We start from the raw sequence: 25,170 nt of genomic DNA on the forward strand, positions 1-25,170 counted from the left end.
GGTCCACTTCAATTATCTGAAATCTACTGCCTGATGTTCCCTGTGGTTCTTTTGCTTTTCGTCAAAAGAAAGCGTTAGATATAAGTTCTGATCCACCAATTGTAGAGCATCCAAGCATCTTTCCATTCCTTTCATATACATCTCACAATTCACAATAACATGATAAACAGTTTACATTAAGATTTATTAAATGTTATCTGAGCAAGAAGACTCCTGCAAGAAAGCAAGAGAGTTATAGTTTAATTCCCCTAGAAATACAAAGGTACAAACAAAATGTGTTTTTCCGCTGCACAGAGAAGTTTAGTGATGCTGCAAATCACTTTGTATTTTTTTTTCCTGAAATTCAGAATCAGAATCAAGGCTCAAATAGGAAGGGAAAGGAGTGAGTCTGGGGAAGCACACTGCAATATTTGGAATTGCAAAAAATAAATGGAAGTACAAAACATTGAACACTAAAGAAATATCATTTAAATGTTTGAAGAGTTTGGGATTTGAAATATTTTTTGTAACACTTAATTGCAGTAAATATCTAGCCATCAATTTTTCTAAACTACTCAGAAAAAAATTCCATTTAGGGTGAATTCACCATAGCATGTTATTGTATTATCAGAATAACTGTAAAATATTGTGAAATGGTCAATTCTGGTAGAAATGCATCACCGGGTAAATAAGTCTTTAGCATTTTGTAATCTATAGCTCTAAATTGACAGATGCTTTTTTAATTTTATAAATAATTGCAAAACACTTAAACACTCATCAATCGGAGGTAAATTAACAGTCAACGCTCAGTGAACATGAACCAACTGCAATTTGACTACAATCATAATAGTTTTCATTGTTAGCGTGACCTTCCTTTGCGGAATGGATGGGAGAAATGAACACAGATTCAGTTTAACATTTAACATACAGGAAAGTAAACGAGTATTTGAACACCTTGCTATATTGCAAGTTATCCCACTTAAAAATTATGGAGGGGTCTGAAATTTTCATCATAGGTGCATGTCCACTGTAAGAGAGATAATCTAAAAAGAAAAAGAAAAAAATCACAATGTATGATTTTTTTAACGATTTATTTTTGTGATACAGCTACAAATAAGTATTTGAACACCTTTCTATCAGCTACAATTCTGACCCTCAAAGACCTGTTAGTCCGCCTTTAAAGGTCCACCTCCACTCCATGTATTATCCTGAATCAGATGCACCTGTGTGAGGTCGTTAGCTGCATAAAGACACCTGTCCACCCCATACAATCAGTAAGACTCAAACTTGTAACATGGCCAAGACCAAAGAGCTGTCCAAAGACACCAGAGACAAAATTGTACAACTCCACACAGCTGGAAAGGACTTCAGAGAAATTACCAAGCAGCTTGGTGAAAAAAGGTCCACTGTTGGAGCAATCATTACAAAATGGAAGAAGCTAAACATGACGGACAATCTCAACTGGAGTGGAGCCTCATGCAAGATATCACCTCGTAGGGTCTCAATGATCATTAGTAAAGTGAGGAATCAGCCCAGGACTACACGACAGGACTTGGTCAATGACTTGAAAAGAGCTGGGACCACCGTTTCCAAGGTGACTGTTGGTAATACGCTAAGACGTCATGGTTTGAAATCACGCATGGCACAGAAGGTTCCCCATCTTAAACCTGCCCGTCTTAAGTTTGCCATTGACCATTTGGATGATACAGAGGAGTCGTGGGAGAAAGTTTTGTGGTCTGATAAGACCAAATTGGAACTTTCTGTCATAATTCCACTAACCGTGTTTGGAGGAAAATGAATTATGAGTCCCATCCCAAGAACACCATCCCTACTGTGAAGCATGGGGGTGGTCGCATCATGCCTTGGGGGTGTTTTTCTGCACATGGCACAGGACGACTGCACTGTGTAAAGGAGAGGATGACCGCGACCATGTATTGTGAGATTTTAGGGAACAACCTCTTTCCCTCAGTCAAAGCATTGAAGATGAGTCGTGGCTGGGTCTTTCAACATAAGAATGACCCAAAGCACACAGCCAGGAAAACCGAGGAGTGGTTTCGTAAGAAGCATATCAAAGTTCTGGTGTTGCCTAGCCAGTCTCCAGACCTAAACCAAATAGAAAATCTTTGGAGGGAGATGAAACTCTGTGTTTCTCAGCGACAGCCCAGAAACCTGTCTGATCTAGAAAAGATCTGTGTGGAGGACTTTGCCAAAATCCCTCCTGCAGTGTGTGCAAAGCTAGAGAACAACTACAGGAAATGTTTGACCTCTGTAATTGCAAACAAAGGCTACTGTACAAAATATTAACATTGGTTTTCTCTAGTGTTCAAATACTTATTTGCAGCTGTATCACACAAATAAATCATTGAAAAAAATCATGTGATTTTTTTTTCATTTTCTTTTTAGATTATTTCCCTCACAGTGGACATGCACCTTCGATGAAAATTTCAGACCCCTCCATGATTTCTAACATGGAGAACTTGCAATATAGCAGGGTGTTCAAATACTTATTTCCTTCACTGTATATCCATCCATCCATTTTCGTAGCTGCTTATCCTCACAAGGGTCGCGGGGATTGCTGGAACCTATCCCAACTGTCAACGGGCAGGAGACAGGGAATACCCTGAACTGGACACTCTAAATTGCCCCAACGTGTGATTGTGAGTGCGGCTGTTTGTCTCGATATGCCCTTTGATTTGCTGGCAACTAGTCCAGGGTGCACAATAGTGTATTTACAATGTACAGTCTTCTTCAGACTCATGTGCTGTCCATAAAGTCATGCATTTTTATTTACTTATTGAACCTCATTGAGATCACGTATTTGCAATGCCAACCTGGCTGCAGACAAAAGAGGAAAGCAAAGCAATAATAAAGCAAATATGTTATATACGGTACGTACAAATGGCACAATGTGATACAATAAGTTAAATATTTCATTACATCAAAGCACATGGTAAATAAAAGGTACAGTACATAAGAAACGTGAGCGGATGTTCTCGAAAGCTAGAGAACTTGCATAAAGAAAACTGTAGTAATTAACTGAATGCTAAGTAATTAGAAAAACTTGTGTTTTTAAATAAATACAATTACAAACATTGGGAAGCCTGAAAATGACTATAAATGTGATTTATTGTTCTCAAATTTGTAATGGAACTGTGGAAGGATTCAAGCTCCTGTTCGTATTGCATTTCCCAGGAAATAATTTACATCTATAGTTATTTGTGAGCATCAACAGCATATAGGTATGTGATCTCAATAAAATGGAATAAATACATATTTTTTTATATATATACCTGGATATAATAAAATTCCCAACCTCAGTCCTGCAGTCGCGTTGGGATTGCAAATGAAATCAGCTCTCAATTGCCGCATCTGTATAAATGGTTAGGTTTTAAAAGTATCACAAATGTTTTAAATTTCGGTTATTAAGATATAAAATGTGGTATTCTTCTACTTTTCCTTTCGGCTTGTCCCGTTGGTGGTCACCACAAGGTGTCAACTTTTTCACTCTTACCATATCTCCTGCATCTTCCTCTTTAACCCCTAACTGACTTTATGTCTTCCCTCAAAACATCCATCAACCTTCTCTTTGGTATTCCTCTCGCTCTTTTGCCTGGCAGCTCCATCCTCAGCACCCTTCTACCAATATATTCACTCTCTCGCATCTGAACATGTCCAAACCATCTAAGTCTGCTCTCTCTAACCTTGTCTCCAAAACATCCAACTTTGGGTGTCCGTCTAATGGGCTCATTTCTCATCCTATCCAACCTGTTCACCCCAAGCGAGAGCCTCAACATCTTAATTTCTGCCACCTCCATTTCTGCTTCCTGTTGTCTCTTCAGAGCCACCGTCTCTGATCCATACATCATGGCCGGCCTCACCATTGTTTTATCTCTTCTATCACATAAGACACCGGACACTTTCCGCTAGCTTTTCCAACCTGCTTGGACCAGTTTCTTCACTTCCTTACCACACTCACCATCACTCTGGATTGTTCACCCTAAATATTTGAAGTCATCCACCCTAGCTATCTCTGCTCCCTGAAGCCTCACTCTGCCCCTCCACTCCTCTCATTCATGCATATATATTCTGTTTTACCTGGGCTAAATATATAATAAAATATGGTATTGATAGCTTGAAATACCACAAGTAGTTTTACCTCAGTAGTTTATTCGAAGGCTTGCATCCATGGGGCCCGAATGGGTAATGTGAGTCCCCTTCCCCATCCTCAAGCCGTCACCTTATCGTGGTGGAGGGGTTTGTGTGTCGTTGTCCGGGGCTTCATGCCCCTGGTAGGGTCACCGATGGCAAACAAGTCCTAGTTGAGGGACCAGACAAAGTACGTCCCAAAAACACCTTCTGATGACAACAAATATTGGATCTTGGGTTCCCTTGCCCGGACGCGGGTCACCGGGGCCCCCCTCTGGATCCAGGCCTGGAGGTGGGCACGAAGGTGAACGCCTGGTGGCCGGGCCTGCACCCATGGGGCTTGGCTGGGCACAGCCCAAAGGGGTAACATGTGTCCCCCTTCGCATGGGCTCACGACCTGTGAGAGGGGCCATAGGGGTCGGGTGCAATGTGAGCTGGGCGGTGACCAAAGGCGGTGACCAAAGGCGGCGACCTTGCCGATCCGATCCCCGGTGACAGAAACTAGCTCTAGGAACATGGAATGTCACCTCTTTGGCAGGGAAGGAGCCCGAGTTGTTGCATGAGGTCGAGAAGTTCCGACTAGATATAGTCGAACTCGCCTCTATGCACCACTTGGGCTCTGACACCATTCCTCTTGAGAGGGGTTGGACTCTCTTCCACTCTGGAGTTGCCCACGGGGAGGGACGCGGAGCAGGTCTGGGTATACTTATTGCCCCCTGGCTCAGGGCCAGTACGTTGGGGTTTACCCCAGTGGATGAGAGAGTAGCTCTGAGGGGGGCCCTTCTATCTATGGGGTTGAGGTCACCGAGGTGGTTAAAAAGCTCCTTGGTGGCAGGGCCCTGGGAATTGATGAGATTCACCTGGAGTTCCTAAAGGCTCTGGATGTTGTGGGGCTGTCCTGGTTGACACACCTCTGCAACATCATGTGGACACCAGGGACAGTGCCTCTGGATTGACAGGCTGGGGTGGTGGTCCCCCTTTTCAAGAAGGGTGATCGGAGGGTGTGTTCCAACTATAGAGGGATCACACTCCTCAGCCTCCCTGGTAAGGTCTACTCAGGGGTACTAGAGAGGAAGGTCCATCGGGAAGTCGAGTCTCGGATTCAGGAGGAGCAATGTGGTTTTCGTCCTGGCCGTGGAACAGTGGACCAGCTCTACACTCTCGGCAGGATCCTTGAGGGTGCATGGGAGTTCGCCCAACCAGTCTATATGTGTTTTGTGGTAGATATACATACGCAATGGCAATGAGACCTGGAAGGGTGTGACCCCCCGATCAGAACCCGAGCAGTCTTCTGTTATTGGACTTTTGTGCTCATCACGGATTGTCCATAACGAACACCGTGTTCAAGCATAAGGGTGTGCACGTGTGCACTTGGCACCAGGATGCCATGGGTTGTGGTTCGAGTTGGTTGTGTCATTTGACTTGCAGCCACATGTCATGGAGACTCAAGTGAAGAGAGGGGCAGAATTGTCAACTGATCTCCACATGGTGGTGAGTTGGCTCTGATGATGGGGGGTGATGCCGGTCTGACATGGCAGGCCCAAACGTATTGTGAGTGTCTGTCAGAAGGAGTTTCCACTCCCACCTCCGACAGAGCTTTGCTCATGTTCCAGGTGGGGCGGAGAACATTGAGTCCAAGTGGACGTTGGGCTGGGATAGGCTCCAGCTTTCCCACAACCCTTGTGAGGAAGAGCATCTTGGTAAATGGATGGATGGATGGGTGATTGAGAGTTGACTTTGTAAATTGCCCCTTTACTGAGTGAGGAAAAACTACTCAAGTGAAGAGTAACTCACAAGTAACTTCTGATTTAAAAAAAAAAACAGGTCATGAATGTCAAATAAAATAATATTAATTATAATAAAATGGAAGTCCACACACACCTGTCACCATTTAAATTTTTAACTGCCCAGACCCTACAACACAAGCATCGGACCTTACAGAAACATTATTTTATATTAACCTGAATGACTGAACGTAGAAGCTGTTTGTTTACCCGACTTAGTGATAGTTTTGTGTGTGTGTGTGTGTGTGTGTGTGTGTGTGTGTGTGTGTGTGTGTGTGTGTGTGTGTGTGTGTGTTCGTGCATGTGGATAAGAACGACGGAGAGAGAGAAAGGTTACAACATATGCCCAAAGAAACATGTTTTGCAGTGACTTGTGACCATGAAAAGGGGCTAATTTTGCCAGATGCACAGCTAAAACAACAGCAAAAACATCTGGAAGTTACCGCTAGGTGTTTTTTCAAGTAAGAAGTGGGTTGAAATATCCAAGTTTGGGCAGTCAAGATTTAAGACTATGTAGCATGACAAGTGGTTGTTTTTCGGAGTCTGTAAAGTAAACACTCGGAGCTGTTTTTTTTTTTTTCCTACAATGAGTCATTTTGACGGATAGATTCACTCAGGGCGCCTAAGCCACACCTACTTAGATACTGTTGTTATGCACCCCAAGCTACCGATCAAAATGGCAGTCCATTGATTGAAGGGGGCAGGAAGAAATGGGCTCAGTGATTGTAATTTTAGTAAGCGCTGTCTGAACATGCGGCGGCATGTGTCTGAGAAACAGTTGAATGAAAAGGAAGTTGGGCTCCTCCGCGCCCAGCAGGTTTAGCATCATTTCCATGTGTTCGGACGGGGTTTGCTGTCCCCTAGTCCATTAATAGCCAAAAGACGTCGGGCTTGCTCTGACCGTGAAAGCTTGAAAGCATTGAGAAGATGACCCTTGAGTCCAGCATATTTATCTCAGGCCAGGGGAGATGTGATGAAACTCACTGCTCTGGTCGCCATTGAGCTCCAGAGGGCTGATACAACGTGGTAATACCGCGCGGTGTCATCCTAGATCCCATGGAGGGCGAATTGAGCCTCCGTCTGCGCAAACCACGCTGCCGCGGACGTCTTCCAAAACTCCGGCAATTTGAGGATAGCGGTTGCCATGTTCGGTTCAGTCTCGGAAACGCCAGGACTGACGTCGGGGTCAGTGTAGCGCTGAAGAGAAGGAGTCGGAGGCAGAGTGTCGAACACAGGAGCAAACCTTGTTTTAATGCAGACATCAACAGCGTGAACCCATTACGGCGGGAACTCTCTACCCAACACTAACACCGGAAGTGTAACCACCACCAACGTCCGTGTGGAACCTCGTAACCCAAGTCGAGGTCCCGTATGTGAATTATGTAAACCACCACAATGTCAAGGTTTGCTAAATGGGAACGCCAGTTAAAGTTTCTGCCATGTGTTGGCCGTACGTGCATGCAAAAGGATCAACCATCCCATAAACTAATGTTGGACATCAAATGCGATAAGATTTCTGTTGCCTATTGTTCATGCAAAGCAGGGCGAGTTTGCATTTTTACGCTACATGAACATGTCGATTCTAAATGATATCTACATTCATAGTGGATAATTTATTTACATAAATTATGGCAGTATGCTTGTCCTCTATCGGTCTGAACATACGTACTGTACTCGTAAATGTAGGCCCAAAATATTTGTATTCACGTGATGAATACATCATCATTATCAATCATGGATAATAACGCTGGACAGCAGAGCCGAGGTGCGGCAGAGCTTCCTCCTTCCTCTATAGGTGTTACACCAACTGATTGAATAGCTTAGCTTGGAATTGACGGCTTTGTGCTGATTTATCTTCTTTGCGTTCAACTGGTCGTGAGGTTGGCCACAAGCCTTAATCCACCGGTTGCATGTATCTAAATTATGCTTTGGGGCCGGGAAAGCACATCAAATATCCTCCCAGTAATCTCTCTCGATAGCGCTCGTCTCCATTACACGTTCCCCAGCCACATCGAAGCACCATATTTCCAAATCGGATATAAGCAGGACTATACACTCGCAATTCAGAGTCTTAAAGGTCAAGTGTCATCCCTATATAGATTCTAAAATAGATATTGTAATAAAAAATACGTATAACATTATTCCGAGTGGTCAATCAATGTCCAGCAATGCAGCGAGCTGGCAATGCAACGAGCTACCTTCCTACAGGTAAAACTAATAGAAACAAATGAGTTCACTTGGGGGTGCTCCTGTCCTTTACGTAACTTCCTACTTCTTCTCGAAAACAAATCCCTCGAGAGGATTTTCATGGCATGAGCTACAAAAAGCTATGTACGTCAAAATCATGTTTTGTGGTGAAAAAATGCATGGGCCCATATTGGTTGCCATTTTTTCACTAATAACATACTAAAAATCAGCCCATTTCCTGACACTGGCCCCTTAAAGTAAAGACACGCTCTTCTTGTTTGTGGGTAAAGTATCACGGCTGTAGGCATCATGGGCGGGGTTCAGAAAAGGACGTTCACTGATTGGGAAAAAGATAGTTGTCAATCATTCTCACGGCTCCATCCATTGGCCCACAAGGGTTTCAGTGCTTTCATGTGACTGCTCTTTGCCATCCGGTAGATCAATTGGAGTCAAATGACAGGATCAAGTTGGATTGGCGTAAAAGTGCCCTATCCAATAGTCGAAGATAAAGTCTATCAATAGATTGCGCTTACAATAATAATAGTAGAAAGTGGCATGTATTGTATTGTATTAAATCACTTTAACAGAGTAAAAGTAGCGATTCTTCTTCACTTTAATACTCAAGTAAAAGTAGAATGTACAGCGTATTCATAGTATCCAAGGAAGTACAATTTATCCAAAATGTTACTTATTATTATTATTATTATTATTATATATTTCCATTCCACTACTTTTACCAATGTTCGAGATTTCCATTCTTAGGTTTCAGTATCGGATCAAATTATTTTAGGCAAGTTAGGGACAGAAAAGAGAATTTTGGTATAGTGACAATAGTAACATCCAACTACGTAGTTGCATGGACGGTTGACAGCTTTACATGCTAAAATATCAATTTTCTACGGTGCCAGTGACAGCGCTGCTCGTACCAACACATTTCGTACCATTATCCCAGTATTGTTCCTAAATCCTATTTGCCATCATCCAATTGTTTCAGGACAAGCCACCAACCATAAACAAAAGGTAAATTTTACGGGACAGTGGGGGACACTGACTTCAATCTAACATCTTATTGTCCTGAAATGCAATCAATGATATAAAATCATCAAACAATGCTTAATCTTAAATCATGAAGAAAATAAACATGATTGCACAGGTGCCAAGCAGCCAAACGAGCACAGAAAGTGTTGATGCAAAATTGCTGGCTAAGTTTGATGCAAAGCAAAAGACATAAATTATTGTTCAAAAGTTGCCGTTGAGAGTTGTTATTTTAATTACCTTTTCACTTTTCCACTTTCACTCATTTTGTCTGCAAAAAACAGTAAACTCAAGGAAGGTTGCAGGTGCGTGCAATGAGATTATTTATAGTTCAATTTTTGTCTCAACAGAAAAGAGAAAAGCTTCACAGCGCAAGAGATATGTGCATATTATACATCTTATGATAACATTTTAATAGCTTTTACCACTAATATATCGGATTTATTCAAGGTATTTAAGTCCACATTTTAGGTGTGGTCAGCTGGTTCTGTTTTTCACACTGTGGTTGTCTGGGGACAAAGGTTTAGGTTTTTTTTGCCTACCGACTTTGCAGACCACAGTCAACGACATAAACAGCCTCTGTGGTGGAAGTCTGTGTTTGGGCCTTTAAACTAATTAGAGACTCATTTTCCTGTGAACATATTCGACTTTTTACTAGAACCTTTTTAATTGTTTAATCATGATGGAAGCTCAATACCAAGGAAAATATCTTTGGGATCAAATGTTTTAGGAATTTGGGAATTTTTGGCTGCTCTCTTACACATAAAACGGTTTGAGGAGCCTCACCCATGCAGCAAGCGCTCAGTCTTTCAGCCTTCTGAGATCCACAGATTGTGTAACCCATCTTTATTGAGAAAAGATATCTATTGGAAAAACATCACGACATACAGAAAAACAAAAGATGCAAAAACCTATGATATTTAGAGTAGTTAGAGTGCCTAATAGGGCAATAGTCCAGTGCAATGACCATTGTGCAAAGGGCGTTAAGACTTTAAGGAATGTATCCAGTTTACACTGACCAATTATACGACAGTCTGGGACAATGTCAATTTTGCTATTTTTATTGGGTATACTCCACTGTTGATTGTGTAAGTTGTCCAGATGCTGCTCACGTACAAGAGGCTAGTATTGATCAACAACAAATGCGCACATTGTGTACCGTGCTCAGACTACCAAAGTGAGTGCAGAAGTAATGTATTATAGATAATAATTATTGTTGTGAAGTTCTGACTAGATTGAGTCAGACTCTCCTTCACACACTGCTTTGCCTCTGGTACCTGTCCTCTTGAGAGGGGTTGAACTCTGTTCCACTCTGGAGATGCCGAGCAGGTGTGGGTATACTTATTGCACCCCGCCTCGGCGCCTGTACGTTGGGGGTTCATCCCGGTGGATGAGAGGGTAGGCTCCAAGCTCCAGCCTCTCCACTTCCTGTCGATACTCAGACTCGTTACCGTTTTTGATGATACCAATAACTGTGGTGTCATACACGAACTTCAGGAGTTTGACAGCCGGGTGCATTGAGGTGCAGTCATTTGTGTAGAGAGAGAAAAGCAGTGTGGATCGACGGGACCGCATGAATAAGTGCCATCTTTTATAAATTAGTCTTCAACTAACTTGAAAAAAATGTCTTGTCTCAGCTTACTCACAAATGTACTTCGTTGTATACACACACACACATATACTTTATATATCTATAGCATTTCATCAAATCGCGGGTAAGCAATAATGTATGTATGTGGATGCAGATTAACTGTACCTTATGTGTCCCTGCTCATTTTTTTGCGTCTGACATGGCACTTAAGAGATCCCTCTACGAATCTACCAAAAAATTGTACATTCTCAGTCATTCAATTCAGGATAATATGCAATGTGAACTCTTACAATTTGGTTTTTAACTTGTTGTGTTTTCTTGCCCTGAAAAAATTCTAAAAATGACAAGTATGCAGGGTGCCACGGTGTCGCAGGTGTAGAGCGTTGGCATGAAGACCGGGGTTTCCATCTTCTCCCTATGCCTGCATGGGTTTAGTCCAGGCACCCCGGTTTCCTCCCACATCCCAGAAACATCCATTTATTGGAGACTCTAAATTGCCCCTGGGTGTGATTGTGAGTGCGGCTGTTTGTCTATATGTGCCCTGCAATTGGCTGGCAACCATTTCATGGTGTACCCCGCCTCCTGCCCTGTGACAAATGCTATAGGCTCCAGCACTCCTGTGACCCTCGTGAGGATAGGTGGCTCCGAAAATAGATGAATGGATGAATAAATGGACAATTATGCAATTAGACCAGGGGTGTTCAATGCATCGATCAGGGAGGCAGTTTTGTTCGATGGCGACGGCGAGAAAAAAAAAGACATCAGCCATAATTTTTTTTTAACTTTAGCTCACCGCGCAAGTGCAAACAACAACAGTACGGGAAAACACACTGTCAGTGAGTTTCCCCCTATTTTAAGCTCTGAGAAATCTTAACTAGCACGAGTCTGGATGCTGCAGTAAAGAAGACAAAAACGTATCACTTTCATACGGAATGGGAGGCAGCCAATTTTTTTAACGATGTCATTTTCAAAGTGCGATTGCCTCATCTGCCAGTGGAGTGAAATGTGTCGCAGCATTTTCGAACTGTTTGTGGAAAATACAACGCCGACATTCCACCGAAAAGCAAGCTGAGAATGACAAAAGATAACGAACTAAAATCCAAATTGGCCACACAGCAATCACTTTTCACACAATATAGTTCAAGAGCGAAAGCTGCCACCGATGCATCGTTCCGGGTTCGTCACATCATCGTTAATAACGAGAAGTCCTTCCAAGACGGAGAGATGGCAGAAGAGGCATTGCTGACTCGTTGTTACGATCTTTTAAAAATAATAAAATGTTCCATAAAAACTCTGCAGCTGTAAAGGTGCTGTGAAGCCATGGCTGACGTGTGGAAGGACATCAGAGATTAGGAGTGTTTCTCACTGCAGTTGTACGAATCCACATGAACTTAGGTAGTTACAAAAAATAGACTCCCACAAGTTAATTATGTTGTTTAATATTGGCTCATGCGGTTATCCTCAATATATTTTAAAATAAATATGTTTTGCATTTTTGTAGTGCGTAGATCTTTGTGACTGGGTCATTCTATTTCCTCATTTCCTCAAAAAAATGTCATCCCCCACTCCCGCCCCTTCCCCCCAGTGGATCGCAAGAGGGTGGATGCTTGAGAAGTAGATCTTGGGGGAAAAAAAAGTCTGGGCACTCCTGAATTAGACTCAGGATCTCATAATTGTTATCATTGCAATAGTTTTCGGCACATAACAGTATGGATAAAATGGAATGGAGAATACATTCATTTGTGGGCCTCATATGTCTTTCCTCTCCCGAATGTTCGCCCCAGATCTTTCTTCCTCCTCATCTTCTACTCTTATCGTCATCTTTATAAGGGTTGGTTCCATTATTCTGAGACAACCTGCAATTTGTATTTATCCAGCCAATCGGGCCTTGTTTGGCTCATTTGAGAGTTCCCAACTTGCTGTGTAGTCCAACAGAAAACCCCTGCTGCAATCCATCAAGTTGGGTCAATATTTGAACACTATTGATACTGTTTCCTGAAGCCGCTCCATTTCTGTTGAGATATGCCTCAGCACGTCCTGAGGACAAACCACCATCCAACAATACAGCAAAATCCATGCCGGGCAATAGCCAAGACATTTTTAACAATGAGGCAACACAAGGAGAAGGGCTGATTTCCTCTCTCTACTTATATTGTTGAAAGCAGGGTAATCGTCTCTAAGTTTGGCCCAATCACATTGAAGTGCTTACTGTCGCCGCAATTACCTGGATAATACTTAATGCTTTTTTTTTCAATCAGTGCTGATGTCATTGTGGCCCCCGTGAGGCTCGATCCACAAAGAAAATAAACTACAGTATGACAGATTCAACTGATGACCTATGTATGAGAGTCAACAGGGATTCACCAACATGATGCAACAACGTAATGAGTGTTCCATTCAGCTTTTAATGATACAGGATGTAAACATAAACACTTTCTAAGGTAGCAACACATAGTTCAGAAGCAATTTTCCAATCTACCAGACGCTGCAGAGGATCTATTTATTCAACAGCAATTACAGTAATTATGAAGTCTACTACGGTGTACCGTGTAATACATTCTTCACTAAATGTTTACCCAACTTGGAAAGCATAAATAAAAAGATTTCACTCTAACTTAAAAAAAAAAAAAATCTAGCAGTACCATCTAAAATACAGCATAGCATCAAAATGTAGAAAATAAAACAAAGCATATTGTTCTGAGATGAAACATGTTACCAGATCAGATCGTTACAAATACAAGTAAAAATGGACCTCACTTGACAGCTATAACGGGTTTCTCCAAGATGTTGAAGTGTAACTGTCCAGTTACAAACTTGTCATTTTTCCACATTAATTTAAACACTTGTGACTCACTGAGAGATGATTTCTGTTCTGGACTGAAGCACGTCATACTGGACTCAATGCTTCCCTAAACTTTGCCCACACAGCTTAAAGTCTGAATTTCTCCAACATACTGTATATTAATTAAGGTAATTAAAGTAAAAAAGAAATAATCATTGAGGAAAAATTAAGAGATCCAGCCCGACCCCGGATTAATGGATTACTTGGCTGAAAGAAAGATGTGGTTCAAAACTTTTTGTTCTTCTACTGCAGTACAACTACAGTGTTATGCTGAGAGTTGCACTGCTGGAGCGCGTCAAGCGTTGGCACTGTCAATGAGCTACAAAGTGAGGCTTAGAACAGAAGGTTGACGTCAATGTCATCTGTGGAGAGGAAATTGCTGACATTAGTTGTTTCAAATGCACCAATAATATGCATCATGTCTTAAGAAGAAATTCCACAGCGGTATAGCGTAGTATTTCCAGGCATTGAATTATGATAGTATGTAGTAATAACTCGATGCAGATCCAAAAAAAAGTATTTCTGCAATTATACTATTCAAGATAAAGACAGTATACAGGATGACTGAACATGATGTGTGTGATCTTACTATCCTTGATGCTAAAGCAGGAGGTCCACTCTGTGAGGGACACCTGCTTGTCCTTGTCAGCGTCACACTCGTGAAAGAAGCGAGAGGTGCAGTGCTCCATGGGGACCAGAGGGACCCGGAGCGGGGCCAGTTCTGAATGGGACAAGACTCTACACAAGAGAGAAGAACACGATAATCTTTGACTGTGTGCATGTGGCCACCATTCGATCATGATAGTAGTTGTGACTGCTGTATATGTGAACTGCTACACAATTACGACGTGATGTTCCTTGTGATGTCTTTTTAGCTTAGTTTGCAATAGAAGACAATAAAAGTGGATGGTAAAAAAGTGGTGCTTTTAGACGCAAATTTAATTTGTTCCATGGGCACACATTTATCTCAAATCATCTTTTCTTATTGAAATTAATGAATATACAAATAATCCTTTGCAGCCCTCGCCCCCATTACCACCTAAAAAAAGACTAATTTCATGAGAAAATTTGCACGACTCTCCCTAATGTATTAGTTATCCTTGTTTTTCTTCTCCTTTTAGGTCTCTTGGCAGTTGGCAAACCATCATAATGGTGTATCACTGCAACCAATTGATATTTTTCTTCCGCTGCAAGGAATTATCTAAAATTTTGCTTGTATCTCAAGCCCCAAAAAAAAAAATGGCTTATTGACAATTGGCATCTTGGAAATGTTGCAGGTGAAGTCACTTGTATCTCAAGGTATTGCTGTTCAGTACATATAATTCATCCATTTTCTTGTTCACTTGTCCTCATTTGGGTTGCAGATGAGCTGGAGCCTGTCGCAGTTGACCTTGGACAACTGCAGGGGACATATAGACCAACAAATCCATTCCTGCGGATGTTCACACCTGGGGTACCCCAACATGCATGCTTTTGGAAAGTGGGAGGAATCAAGTAAAAAAAAAAATAAATAGTGGGTATAATCTCACGCAGGCATGGGCAGAATATGGAAACTCCTCACATGAAGGTCAGAGCAGAGATTCAAATTAAGAACCTCAAAACTGTGAGGGGGATATAAGATACACTTACATTACTTTCAATTTCATCCGTCCATCTATTTTCTGAGCTGTTTATCCTCACGAGGGTCGCAAGTGACTAAGGTATATTCATCCATCCATCCAGCCATTTTCTTAGCCGCTTATCCTCACGAGGGTCGTGGGAGTGCTGGAGCCTATCCCAGCTGTCAACGGGCAGGAGGCAGGGTACACCATGAACTGGTTGCCAGCCTATCGCAGGGCACACTGAGACAAACAGCCGCACTCACAATCACACCAATTTAGAGCATCCAATTAATGTTGCATGTTTTTGGGATGTGGGAGGAAACGGGAGTGCACAGGCACGGGGAGGACATGCAAACTCCACAGAGGCAGGAGTGGGATTGAACCCGGGACCTCAGACCTGTGAGGCCAACGCTTTTCCAGCTGCGCCACCGTGCCGCTCTTTCAATTCCAATTTGTGTATTTTAATTTTTCTGTGTAAATAGCGTTTCATTATATAGCCCCTCAAAATTTGTTTTAGCTAACTTAGAGTGCCTTGTGAAAGTATTCGGCCCCCTTGAAGTTTTCAAACTTTCGCCACATTTCAGGCTTCAAACATACAGATATAAAATTATTATTTTTTTTGTGAAGAATCAACAACATGTGGGACACAATCGTGAAGTGGAATGAAAGGTATTGGATATTTTTAACTTTTTTTAACAAATAAAACCCTGAAAAGTGGGGCGTGCAATATTCTTCGGCCCCCTTGCATTAATACTTTGCAGCACGACCTTTTGCTGCAATTACAGCTGCAAGTCACTTGGGGTATGTCTCTATCAGTTTTGCACATGGAGAGACTGAAATTCTTGCCCATTGTTCGTTGCAAAACAGTGAGGTTGGATGGAGAGTGTTTGTGAATAGCAGTCTTCAGCAGTGTGTTCCTTGGTCTTCACGATGCTCTCTGCACTTTAAACAGAACCCAGAGACTCTCACAGAGCGGATGCAATTATACGGAGACTTGATTACACACAGGTGGATTCTATTTATCATTATCAGTCATCATTGGATCATTCAGAGATCCTCACTGAACTTCTGGTGTGAGTTTGCTGCACTGAAAGTAAATGGGCCGAATAATATTGCACGTCCCACTTTTCAGTTTTTTATTTGTTAAAAAAAGGATAAAATATTCGATAAATGTCGTTCCACTTCACAATTGTGTCCCACTTGTTGTTGATTCTTGACCAAAAAAAAATAAACATTTTATATCCTTATGTTTGAAGCCTGGAATGTGACGAAAGGTTGAAAAGTTCAAGGGGGCCGAATACTTTCACAAGGCACTTTACAAGCTCCTCTAAATATGTCACCTAAAACCCTTGTGATATCTAAAACTCCTGAAATAAATCCATTCAAAAGCTGAATAAATTTCCCCAAGGTCCACATTCTAGATGGAGTATAGTGCTTCTGCTATACAGTACAATAGTGTAATAAAAGTGACCTGTCAGAGGGGTTCTGGTCCAGTTGAGCAAATTGCCAATGCACGGGGTAGATGTACATGTTGTAGTTCTTCTCAAAGTCTTGAGCCAGTAGCTCGGCAGAGTGATTACCAGCACGAAGACGTCGCTCGCTCTCAAATATTTTCTTCACCTACAAAACAGAAACTAAAGAACTTGAAATCCATGTATTATACTGAATATAGCTGTTAGGTTTCCCAATTAAGGTGTATTTAAAATAAATGCTATACAGTGAATAGGAGGGACGGACATTGTAACATTGTCAAAGTTTGTGATAGTTTCATAAAATTGAATTGCTGAAACCCTGAATCGCTGCTTCGAGGTGAGGAAGCCCGGGGACTCGGAGTCGTGTTCATAAAGCTGCAGCAGCACATTTTTCAGCCAATCCCTCATTCGCAGCGGAAACTGGACAAGTTCTGTGTCCACACATGGCGGGATCACTGAGTACGATAGAACAAGAGAGCTCAAGGTCTATATTTTAATTATTTTCATGCATCAGCCTTTCAGTGAAATGTTCACACATGTTCACATTTGCAAGGTCCCGTGTAGTCCAGATGAAGCTTGTGCCCCCTTTTGGTGCCTTCCAGATTGCATTTAGTGGCAAAGAGTTCACATGATGTGATGTACGTCTTGTTGTCCGTCCCACACACCTTCGGAAATGAAATGACAATCAGCAATATTGACCGTTGCCTTGATTGTGTCGATTAAATTATGAAGATGCGAGGTCTTTATTTTGGCAGTGGTTAGCATGACTTCTCCAAATCTTAGCTCAATTCTTTCTGTGTAGAGTTTGCTCCGTTCATCTCCAATGAGCAAAAATATCCACGTTGGGTAAACTGAATACTGTCAAACAGAGGTGTGTAAAGTGGGGGTGCTCCCGTGCATCCCAATCAGGCGGAGGGACATTCAAACAGGTATGCATTTCGCTCAGGTAAAAGTAGTAGTAGTTCAAACTTACATGCTCAAAATCATTCAAGCTGGAGGGACATTCCGAGGGTTCCTGGCATACACAATTTGGCTTATTATCTTCATCAAGTTTACACATTTTTCCACGCTTGCAGTGGAAGTCATCGCATGGATCTAAAAGAAAAATAGAGGCGATAAATGCACTTGACTTGATATTAGTAATGCCATTCTCTGTCCAGTTAGCTTTATTTTGTTGTTACTGCTGTAAAAGCATTGAGCTGTAACTACAACACAGCATCCTTTGCATTCCGCCTGCCTTCAAGCTTGTACAGTGACTAAATTCAACCTGATCTGTCTGCATTCAACCTTAAGCTGGGAGATCTGTTTTGCTTTGCTGCCACAAAGCAAGAACGGCTTTGCTCATGCAGAAGTTTGTTAGTCAAATACTCCAGTCAGCAGATTCCACACAGACTGTTGGTATAGAGATTGATTCTAAGTAGAATGCCGCTGGATCCGGCAGACACCAACCAGGGGGGGCTTCTGCGGGGGGAGAGGGCCTGGCATTCGGATAGAGATCCACTTTGGCCCTTATCTGGACTGGGTTCACGCCTACTAAAGGGCCCTGTAGGATGAAATATATGAAAACATTCAAACACATGCATCCAGCCTTGAGAGGTGCAAATGTATAAGGTCCTTCTCATGAACCCATATTTAAAAAAAAAAATTTAAATCCTTCAGGAGGTCCCTGATGGACACATGTAATAACTGTTTTTCCCACTTGAGGGCAGCAGAAAAAACTGTAAAACCCACCACTGACAAGAGCGCAAGAAGCCTCCTGTGGATGCATTGGCTGTGTACCGCCTTCAAAACTGCCCTTGAAATGATACATTCACTTGTGTTTTAAATACTCTTTGTATATCCACCAAAATTGATTAAATTACACACAGGTTCCCCATTTGTTTTTTTTTTAAGTCATTCGGAATACATGGGCCTATATGTTTTTATGTTTTAGCTGGTGCAGGTCTGTGCATCAAGCTGAGAATTTTACTGCTTCATACGGACAAAGTACATTCTAATCAGCTAAATTTCTATACCTGCTAAATGCACCACTAAATCGTTTTATTTCTGTGTGATGAGGGAGCTTTTTCACTGAAATACTACGTACGATGACAACTGAAGTGTATAAGTATTGCAGACTGCAGCTGTCGAGTCCTGACCTAAACTTGATGAAACAGCTTTTGTATCAGTTCAGATTGAGAGCCAGGCATGTCATTTGTGACCTCACAAATGCGCTTTTGGAAGAATACTCAAAAATCCCCGACACACGCTCCGAAAGCCTTTGAGAGGAGTTAAAGCTGATATTCCTATAAAGGGTCCTCTGACATCAGTGAAAAAATACCAGTACTTTTGGCAATACTGTATAGTATACTGTATCTTGTCTTTGGAGTGGATTTGATTAAAGGTTGGCTGAAAAAAAATTGCAAATCATTGTATTTTGTTTTAACTCACATTTTACACAGCGTCCTAACTTCATTGGTACTGGCATTTGGACATATAGACTAATATCTCTTTTATTGGCAGCTAAGAATGTTAAACCTTTATGTAAAGTTTTGCAATGTCGCAAACTGATTTTAGTTAGTGCGATTTCAAATGGGCCTGACCAGTAGAGTTGGAGCTTATTAAACTATACATAACTATTCCAAAATGTTATGCATTGTTTTGGTGCAAATAATTATATTTAGAATATATTCATATGTATTATGAGCCTGTTGCAAATCATATGAGCAATCTGAAATTTCTCATCAAAAGTTAATGCAATTTCAACAATACCATAAATCAGTTTTGGGTTTTTTTTTATGTATACATTGTCCAACTTATATATCAAAGAGTATATATTCGGTATACTGTATCTACTATTTCAAAACAACTCTAGAACTCATTTCAAATGTATATAATGTACACATTCATCTGGAAATCTTTACAACCTCAAGTGAGTCATTGCACCACACAAATTAAAGTGGAATATTCCAGAAGCATCCTGTAACCCTTGTGAGGATAAGCGGCTAAGAAAATAGATGGATGGATATTCCAGAAGTATGTGTAGCTATCTGCCTACTTTGTAAAAAAGTATATTTAAGAATCCATACAAGTTGCGGGATTAAATGGAAAAAAAACCTCTTTTGAACTGAAGGTATTGACTGATATGTTACAATATTCACCATGTTAAAATATTTTTACAGGAGATATTTATTTACCCCCACGGGCCGTATTAGACCCAGTGAAGGGCCTCTTCTGGCCTGTGACCCATACATTTTACTGTTTTGTGGTGGTGACATTTTGAACTTATTATTAATTATAAAATGATTCAGATTGTGAGCATGACAGAATTTAGGAGGTTCCACTACATATGCCATACCCATTGTCCTGCTCTTCTCCTCTTTGCCTTATCGAGTCCTCCTTCCATCTCCTGAGGTCCCTCTTGGTTCTGCTCCTGTTCGTCTTCTTTTTCCTCCGTGTGTTGCAAGTGGTTCCTTGCACTTTGGTTCTTTTTTGGTCTCCTCATTTTTCCACTGGCATTAGTTCCACTCTCGACCTTGGCCTTCTCCTCATCCTTTTCTGCCAGCTTTGTCGCTGCATCTTTGGCCTTGTTGTCTTGAATGTGATCCTGATTTGCCGCTCTGTGGTATTCGGCTCCTTCCGTGTTTTGCATCACATCGTGATTTATAACTTCGCCATCTTTGTTATCTGATGCAGACACGGGCTTTAGGTCATCTCTGAGGGCTTGGACTTTGGCTAGCATGAAGCGTAGTGGTGGCACAATTGCGCTGTCACCAGCGTAGTCAAGGCTGGACAGGATCTTAGACTCTGTGCTGCCTTCAGATTCTTCTAACAAAGCACCATTTTCATCTCCAATAGACTCTTGTTCATATTCCTTGAGTTTCATCTCCACTTCGGAGTCTTTGTTTTCATTCATCAACATTTCAGTATCTCCTATGCTCTTGTTTTGGACCAGCTCCTCTTGCTTCATTTCCAGCTTCTTTTGTTGCACCTCTGCTATTTGTCTGAACTCCTCTTCATCTGCACCTGTGTTCCCGTCATCATTCATCTCTGCTTCTTCCTCTTCTGTTGTTTCCTTCTGGAGAAGGTCATTAAGTTCCTTCTCGCTCAACAGAACCACCTCGCTTTTAGCCTTTGTGGTCACCAACTTGCTGGTCTTTTTCTTTGCATTAGTATTGTCTTCCACACTGGCTTCCCCTTCCTCCTGCTCCTGACTGCTGGCTTCAACAGTCACTAACGTGGGTAAAACTGCCACCTTGTTGGCCTCCTCAGTGACCATGTCCTTGTTTCAGAGAGAATACAATATATTTTCAACTTTATATCGTGTTTTCAACAAAACAAAACCATTTTTGATGGCTTTACCTTTTCTTTGGCCTTGTGGGGAGTCCTGTATTTTCCATGCCGATTATTTTCTACCTGTATGCAGTTAGACGTGTGAATGATCATGCCCGTGTATTTCAAAACTTCAAAAAAGCCCAGGATGAAGGATTTTGCTACTCACAGATAAAGGGAATGCTCCAGCCAGTAGGCAAATGAATACTATGAAGGTCCTCATGGCTGTAACAATTAAAAAAAAGAAAGAAAAAAAAAAGAAAAAAAAATCAATTAAATAAGCCACTGACAAAAATTCAAAATTAACAAATATTTTGACTTCCAAATATTTGATCAGATTTGTCTGAATGGCTGTCTCCCATCGTGGAAGCAACCCTCTGCTTGACCTCACGTCTCTTTTAAAGCTAAAGTAAACACGAAACAGCTACTAGACTGGATAAAAGTAGACTAAGTTCACCGTCACTTTTTGTTGTTGAGAGCGGAAGCAAAGCAGACATAAGTGAGCCTGTACATGGGAATCAAAGTACTTACTCGGGTTTGCTCCAGTTCATCCATGCAGATTATGTCGAGACTGTTATGAATGCAAATAGTGTATAACAGCATGTGGTTTTACTATTACATCATTTACTATTACCGTCACAGGTCTGACAGCAGTATCTTGAAGATAGAAATGAAGCAACTTGTATTTTTTTTACACTTCATTGTGTTCCCAATGCATATTGTTTGGATTAAATGTGAAAACTATGTAGACACAAGATTTTGTCAAAATTGGAAGATGCACAAATGAGTGTGATCAGTTGGCTATTGTGAGTGAAACTCACAAGCTCCGTTTCATTTTTACAATGGGCATATGGGCAAGGTCATCCCTAGGGAAATAAAAGATTTGAATGTAAATATCCATCCATCCATTTTCTTAGCCGCTTATCCTCACAAGGGTCGCGGGGAGTGCTGGAGCCTATCCCAGCTGTCAACAGGCATGAGGCGGGGTACACCCTAAACTGGTTGCCACCCAATCACAGGGCACATAGAGACAGACAACAATCACACTCACAACCACACCTAGGGGCAATTTAGAGTCTCCAATTATTTTTGCATGTTTTTTGGGATGTAGGAGGAAACTGGAGAAACCGGTAAAAAATCCATGCAAACACAGGAAGAACATGCAAACTCCACACACGCAGGCCAGGATTGAACCCTGGACCTCAAAACTGTGAGGCCAACACTTTACAGCTGATCCACCGTGCTGACTAAATGTAAATATATTTTCAAATTAATTAATCATAGTTAAAATGGGGTCAAGCCTAACTTTGGTGTAGGCAGCGTGGGATCAATTCCCAGCCAGTGATGGTGTCAACATGTCCCCTGCAGCTGACTGACAAACAATAGGTGCAGTCTGCCTTCTGCCCATTGTTAGCTGCAATAGACTACGGCACTCCCGTAACCCTTGTGAGGATAAGCGTCTTGGAAAATACATAATAGAAAGATAGTTAAAAAGGTAAATGATGTAAAATACTTAATATTATTAAATGATGTAAAATACGTGATATCTAAAATTAATATTTGTAATAAAATTATTTAATATACTGTATCTTTATTATGTAGGATTAATGTGGAGGCACGGTGGATCAGCTGGTAAAGTGTTGGCCTCACACTTCTGAGGTCCCGGTTCAATCCCGGACCCACCTGTGTAGTGTTTGCATGTTCTCCCCGTGCCTGCATGGGTTTTCTCTGGGCTCTCCGGTTTCCTCCCGCATCCAAAAAACATGCAACATTAATTGGACACTAAATTGCCCCTAGGTATGATTGTGAGTGTGGCTGTTTGTCTCGATGTAGCCTGCAATTGGCTGGCAACCAGTTCAGGGTGTACCCCGCCTCCTGCCCGTTGACAGCTGGGATAGGCTCCAGCACTCCCACGACCCTTGTGAGGATAAGCGGCTAAGAAAATGGATGGATGGATGGATGGATGGATGGATGGATGGATGGATGGATAAATATACTGGCATCATCACATTACTAACAAACCTTTCTTGCTTTTTCAAGGTCGTACTACAGATTCAGGTTAAATAGTGGAGCAAAGTCTAATGCAAACATGGTGAGGCAAAATTGAGCTATTAATGTGCCAACAGAAGTATCGTCAGCCCCAGGTTTTTAAATCTAGGATAAAAACGCTTTTTATTGTCATGCTTTATTAAATATTTCCATTTTAAAATGATACTACTATTCTACTATACGCTGTTTTAATCATCCATCCATCCATTTTCTTTGCTGCTTATCTTCACAAGGGTCACGGGGAGTGCTGGAGCCTATCCCAGCTGTCAACGGGCAGGAGGCGGGCTACACCCTGAACTGGTTGCCAGCCAATCGCAGGGCACATAGAGACAAACTGTCATTTGCACTCAAGATCACCTAGGCTCAATTTAGAGTCTCCAATGAATGCATGTTTGTGGCAGCAAATTGGAGTGTCTGGAGAATACACACGCAGGCACGGAGAGAAAATGCAAACTCCATAAAACCCCGGTCCTCAGAACTGTGAGTCTAACACTTTACCAGCTGAAACACCTTGCTGCCCATATGTAAAACTATTTCAATGCATATTTTCATTATTTACAGCTAAACCGCCAATTACTTAATGAGACAAATAAATACATAACCTAAACTGTACAAATTTGTTTGAATTAACTAGTTCGAGGGGACACTGGCTAAATCATTGCAAGAAAAACTGCAGGATTCTTGATAATGTAAATAAACGGCAGGATAGATTAAAGAACAGAGCGGGCCATACAGTACGTGACCCATGGGCCATACTTTGTCAACACATAGTCTAGACAGTGTAATTTAGCGCTTTCATTTGCGGGATTATTGAGTCGACAGAATCTTCCAACCTGATTGACTCCGGTGATAAATGTGCATTCTTCAACCTGCAATTACTGTAAAGTGTCTGTCTGTAGGGTTGTCGACCACATTGATATATGGGCTACATTAAACAGTGTGAATAATACATCAAGTACTGTTGAGGAGGCTTCTTCATGGAGTGACTAAGTACACACTAGTTCAACTTCACATCACATTTTCACATATATGGTCTAGACGTCTGATTTTTAGTCTGTACGGCAATAAAGGCAGTATTCATTTAGTATTGGAAACCAACAACAGAAATCCCAAAGTGTCTGAATAAAATAGTCAACGCTCAACATCAGACAAAAGAGGCGTCGGGACTAACAAAACAACAGGCCCTATAACAAATGTGACCTAATCAGAAATAATAACGTCACTCACAAATCATCAAAGCAAGTTGAAAACACCATGCATAATCAAGTAAATACCTGGGGTAAGTTGCTGGAAGGAGAAAGGGAATCCTGCACAAGTATCAGTATGTGCCTCCGCTCAACCTGTGAAGGAGTTCTTTTGTATTCCAGACGGGGATCATACAATACAAACAGTCTACACACACGCACGCACACACACACACACACAATAGGTCAGTCACACTAACACTGACTTCATCTGGTGGTGAGGGGTTTGGGGCTCATTGGAAAGATCTCCATAAATACTGGGTAGGAGAGAATAAATGTATGATAGTAGTTTAATATTCTGTAGGGCAATGATGGAGTAGCTGTACCACATATCAGAAGCTCATGTTATAGAGAGTAGTTACATATCACACCATAACAGCTGTTTAGGGAAAGACTGGCTGAACTGGGCGTGATCAGGAACTCATCCATCCATCCATCCATCCATCCATTTCATACACATTTATTATTATTAGGAGTCATGGGCTGATGGTACTGCTGCTACCTTTGAGCAAGAAGTAGGGTCCAGTGGTGCACTCTGAGCTGGTCACCAGTGAATCACAGGCCACATAAAGACAACCAAGCATCTAAACTCACATTCTCCTGCAAACAGACTCCACCCAGGAAGGCTCAAGATGAGATTTGAACGCAAGAACGTCTTGGCCGAGAAGCAGACTTACTCAGCACTACTATAAAATAAAGCAGCAAACGCCAGCATAAGACAGAAAATGTAATACACGCTAGTCTGTTGTCTGTTTGAAGACTTTGTGTTTCAGAAAAAAAGGGAAGCTAGAAATACAATGAGAAAAAAATAACAGTTCGCTTTGCTGAAGGGGACCGGTGACCACGCTGAGGTACATTTCAACTTTTTTTACAACATGGCAGCATGGTGGCGTAGTGGTTCTTTCAATTCCAGCTTTGCAATTGCGCTT

General features: G+C 41.7%; 2 protein-coding genes across 2 annotated transcripts in view; one reads left to right on the plus strand and one right to left on the minus strand.

Annotated features, from left to right (window-relative positions):
* LOC133506693 (uncharacterized) overlaps positions 1-25,170 on the plus strand; it is a 102,833-nt gene that overhangs the window by 68,987 nt on the left and 8,676 nt on the right. The gene's annotated exons all lie outside the window — the stretch shown is intronic.
* Positions 13,791-21,318, minus strand: sparcl1 (SPARC-like 1). Its single transcript, XM_061830096.1, has 10 exons — positions 21,118-21,318; positions 20,979-21,032; positions 19,975-20,898; positions 18,087-18,180; positions 17,611-17,732; positions 17,182-17,302; positions 16,956-17,092; positions 16,637-16,785; positions 14,154-14,302; positions 13,791-13,926 (listed from the first exon to the last, which is right to left on the minus strand). Exons 1-10 carry the CDS (start codon positions 21,169-21,171, stop codon positions 13,898-13,900), a joined length of 1,833 nt encoding a protein of 610 aa, XP_061686080.1. The 5' UTR covers positions 21,172-21,318; the 3' UTR covers positions 13,791-13,897.

The sequence above is a fragment of the Syngnathoides biaculeatus genome, chromosome 9 (assembly GCF_019802595.1).
Source record: "Syngnathoides biaculeatus isolate LvHL_M chromosome 9, ASM1980259v1, whole genome shotgun sequence".
Lineage (NCBI taxonomy): Eukaryota > Metazoa > Chordata > Actinopteri > Syngnathiformes > Syngnathidae > Syngnathoides > Syngnathoides biaculeatus.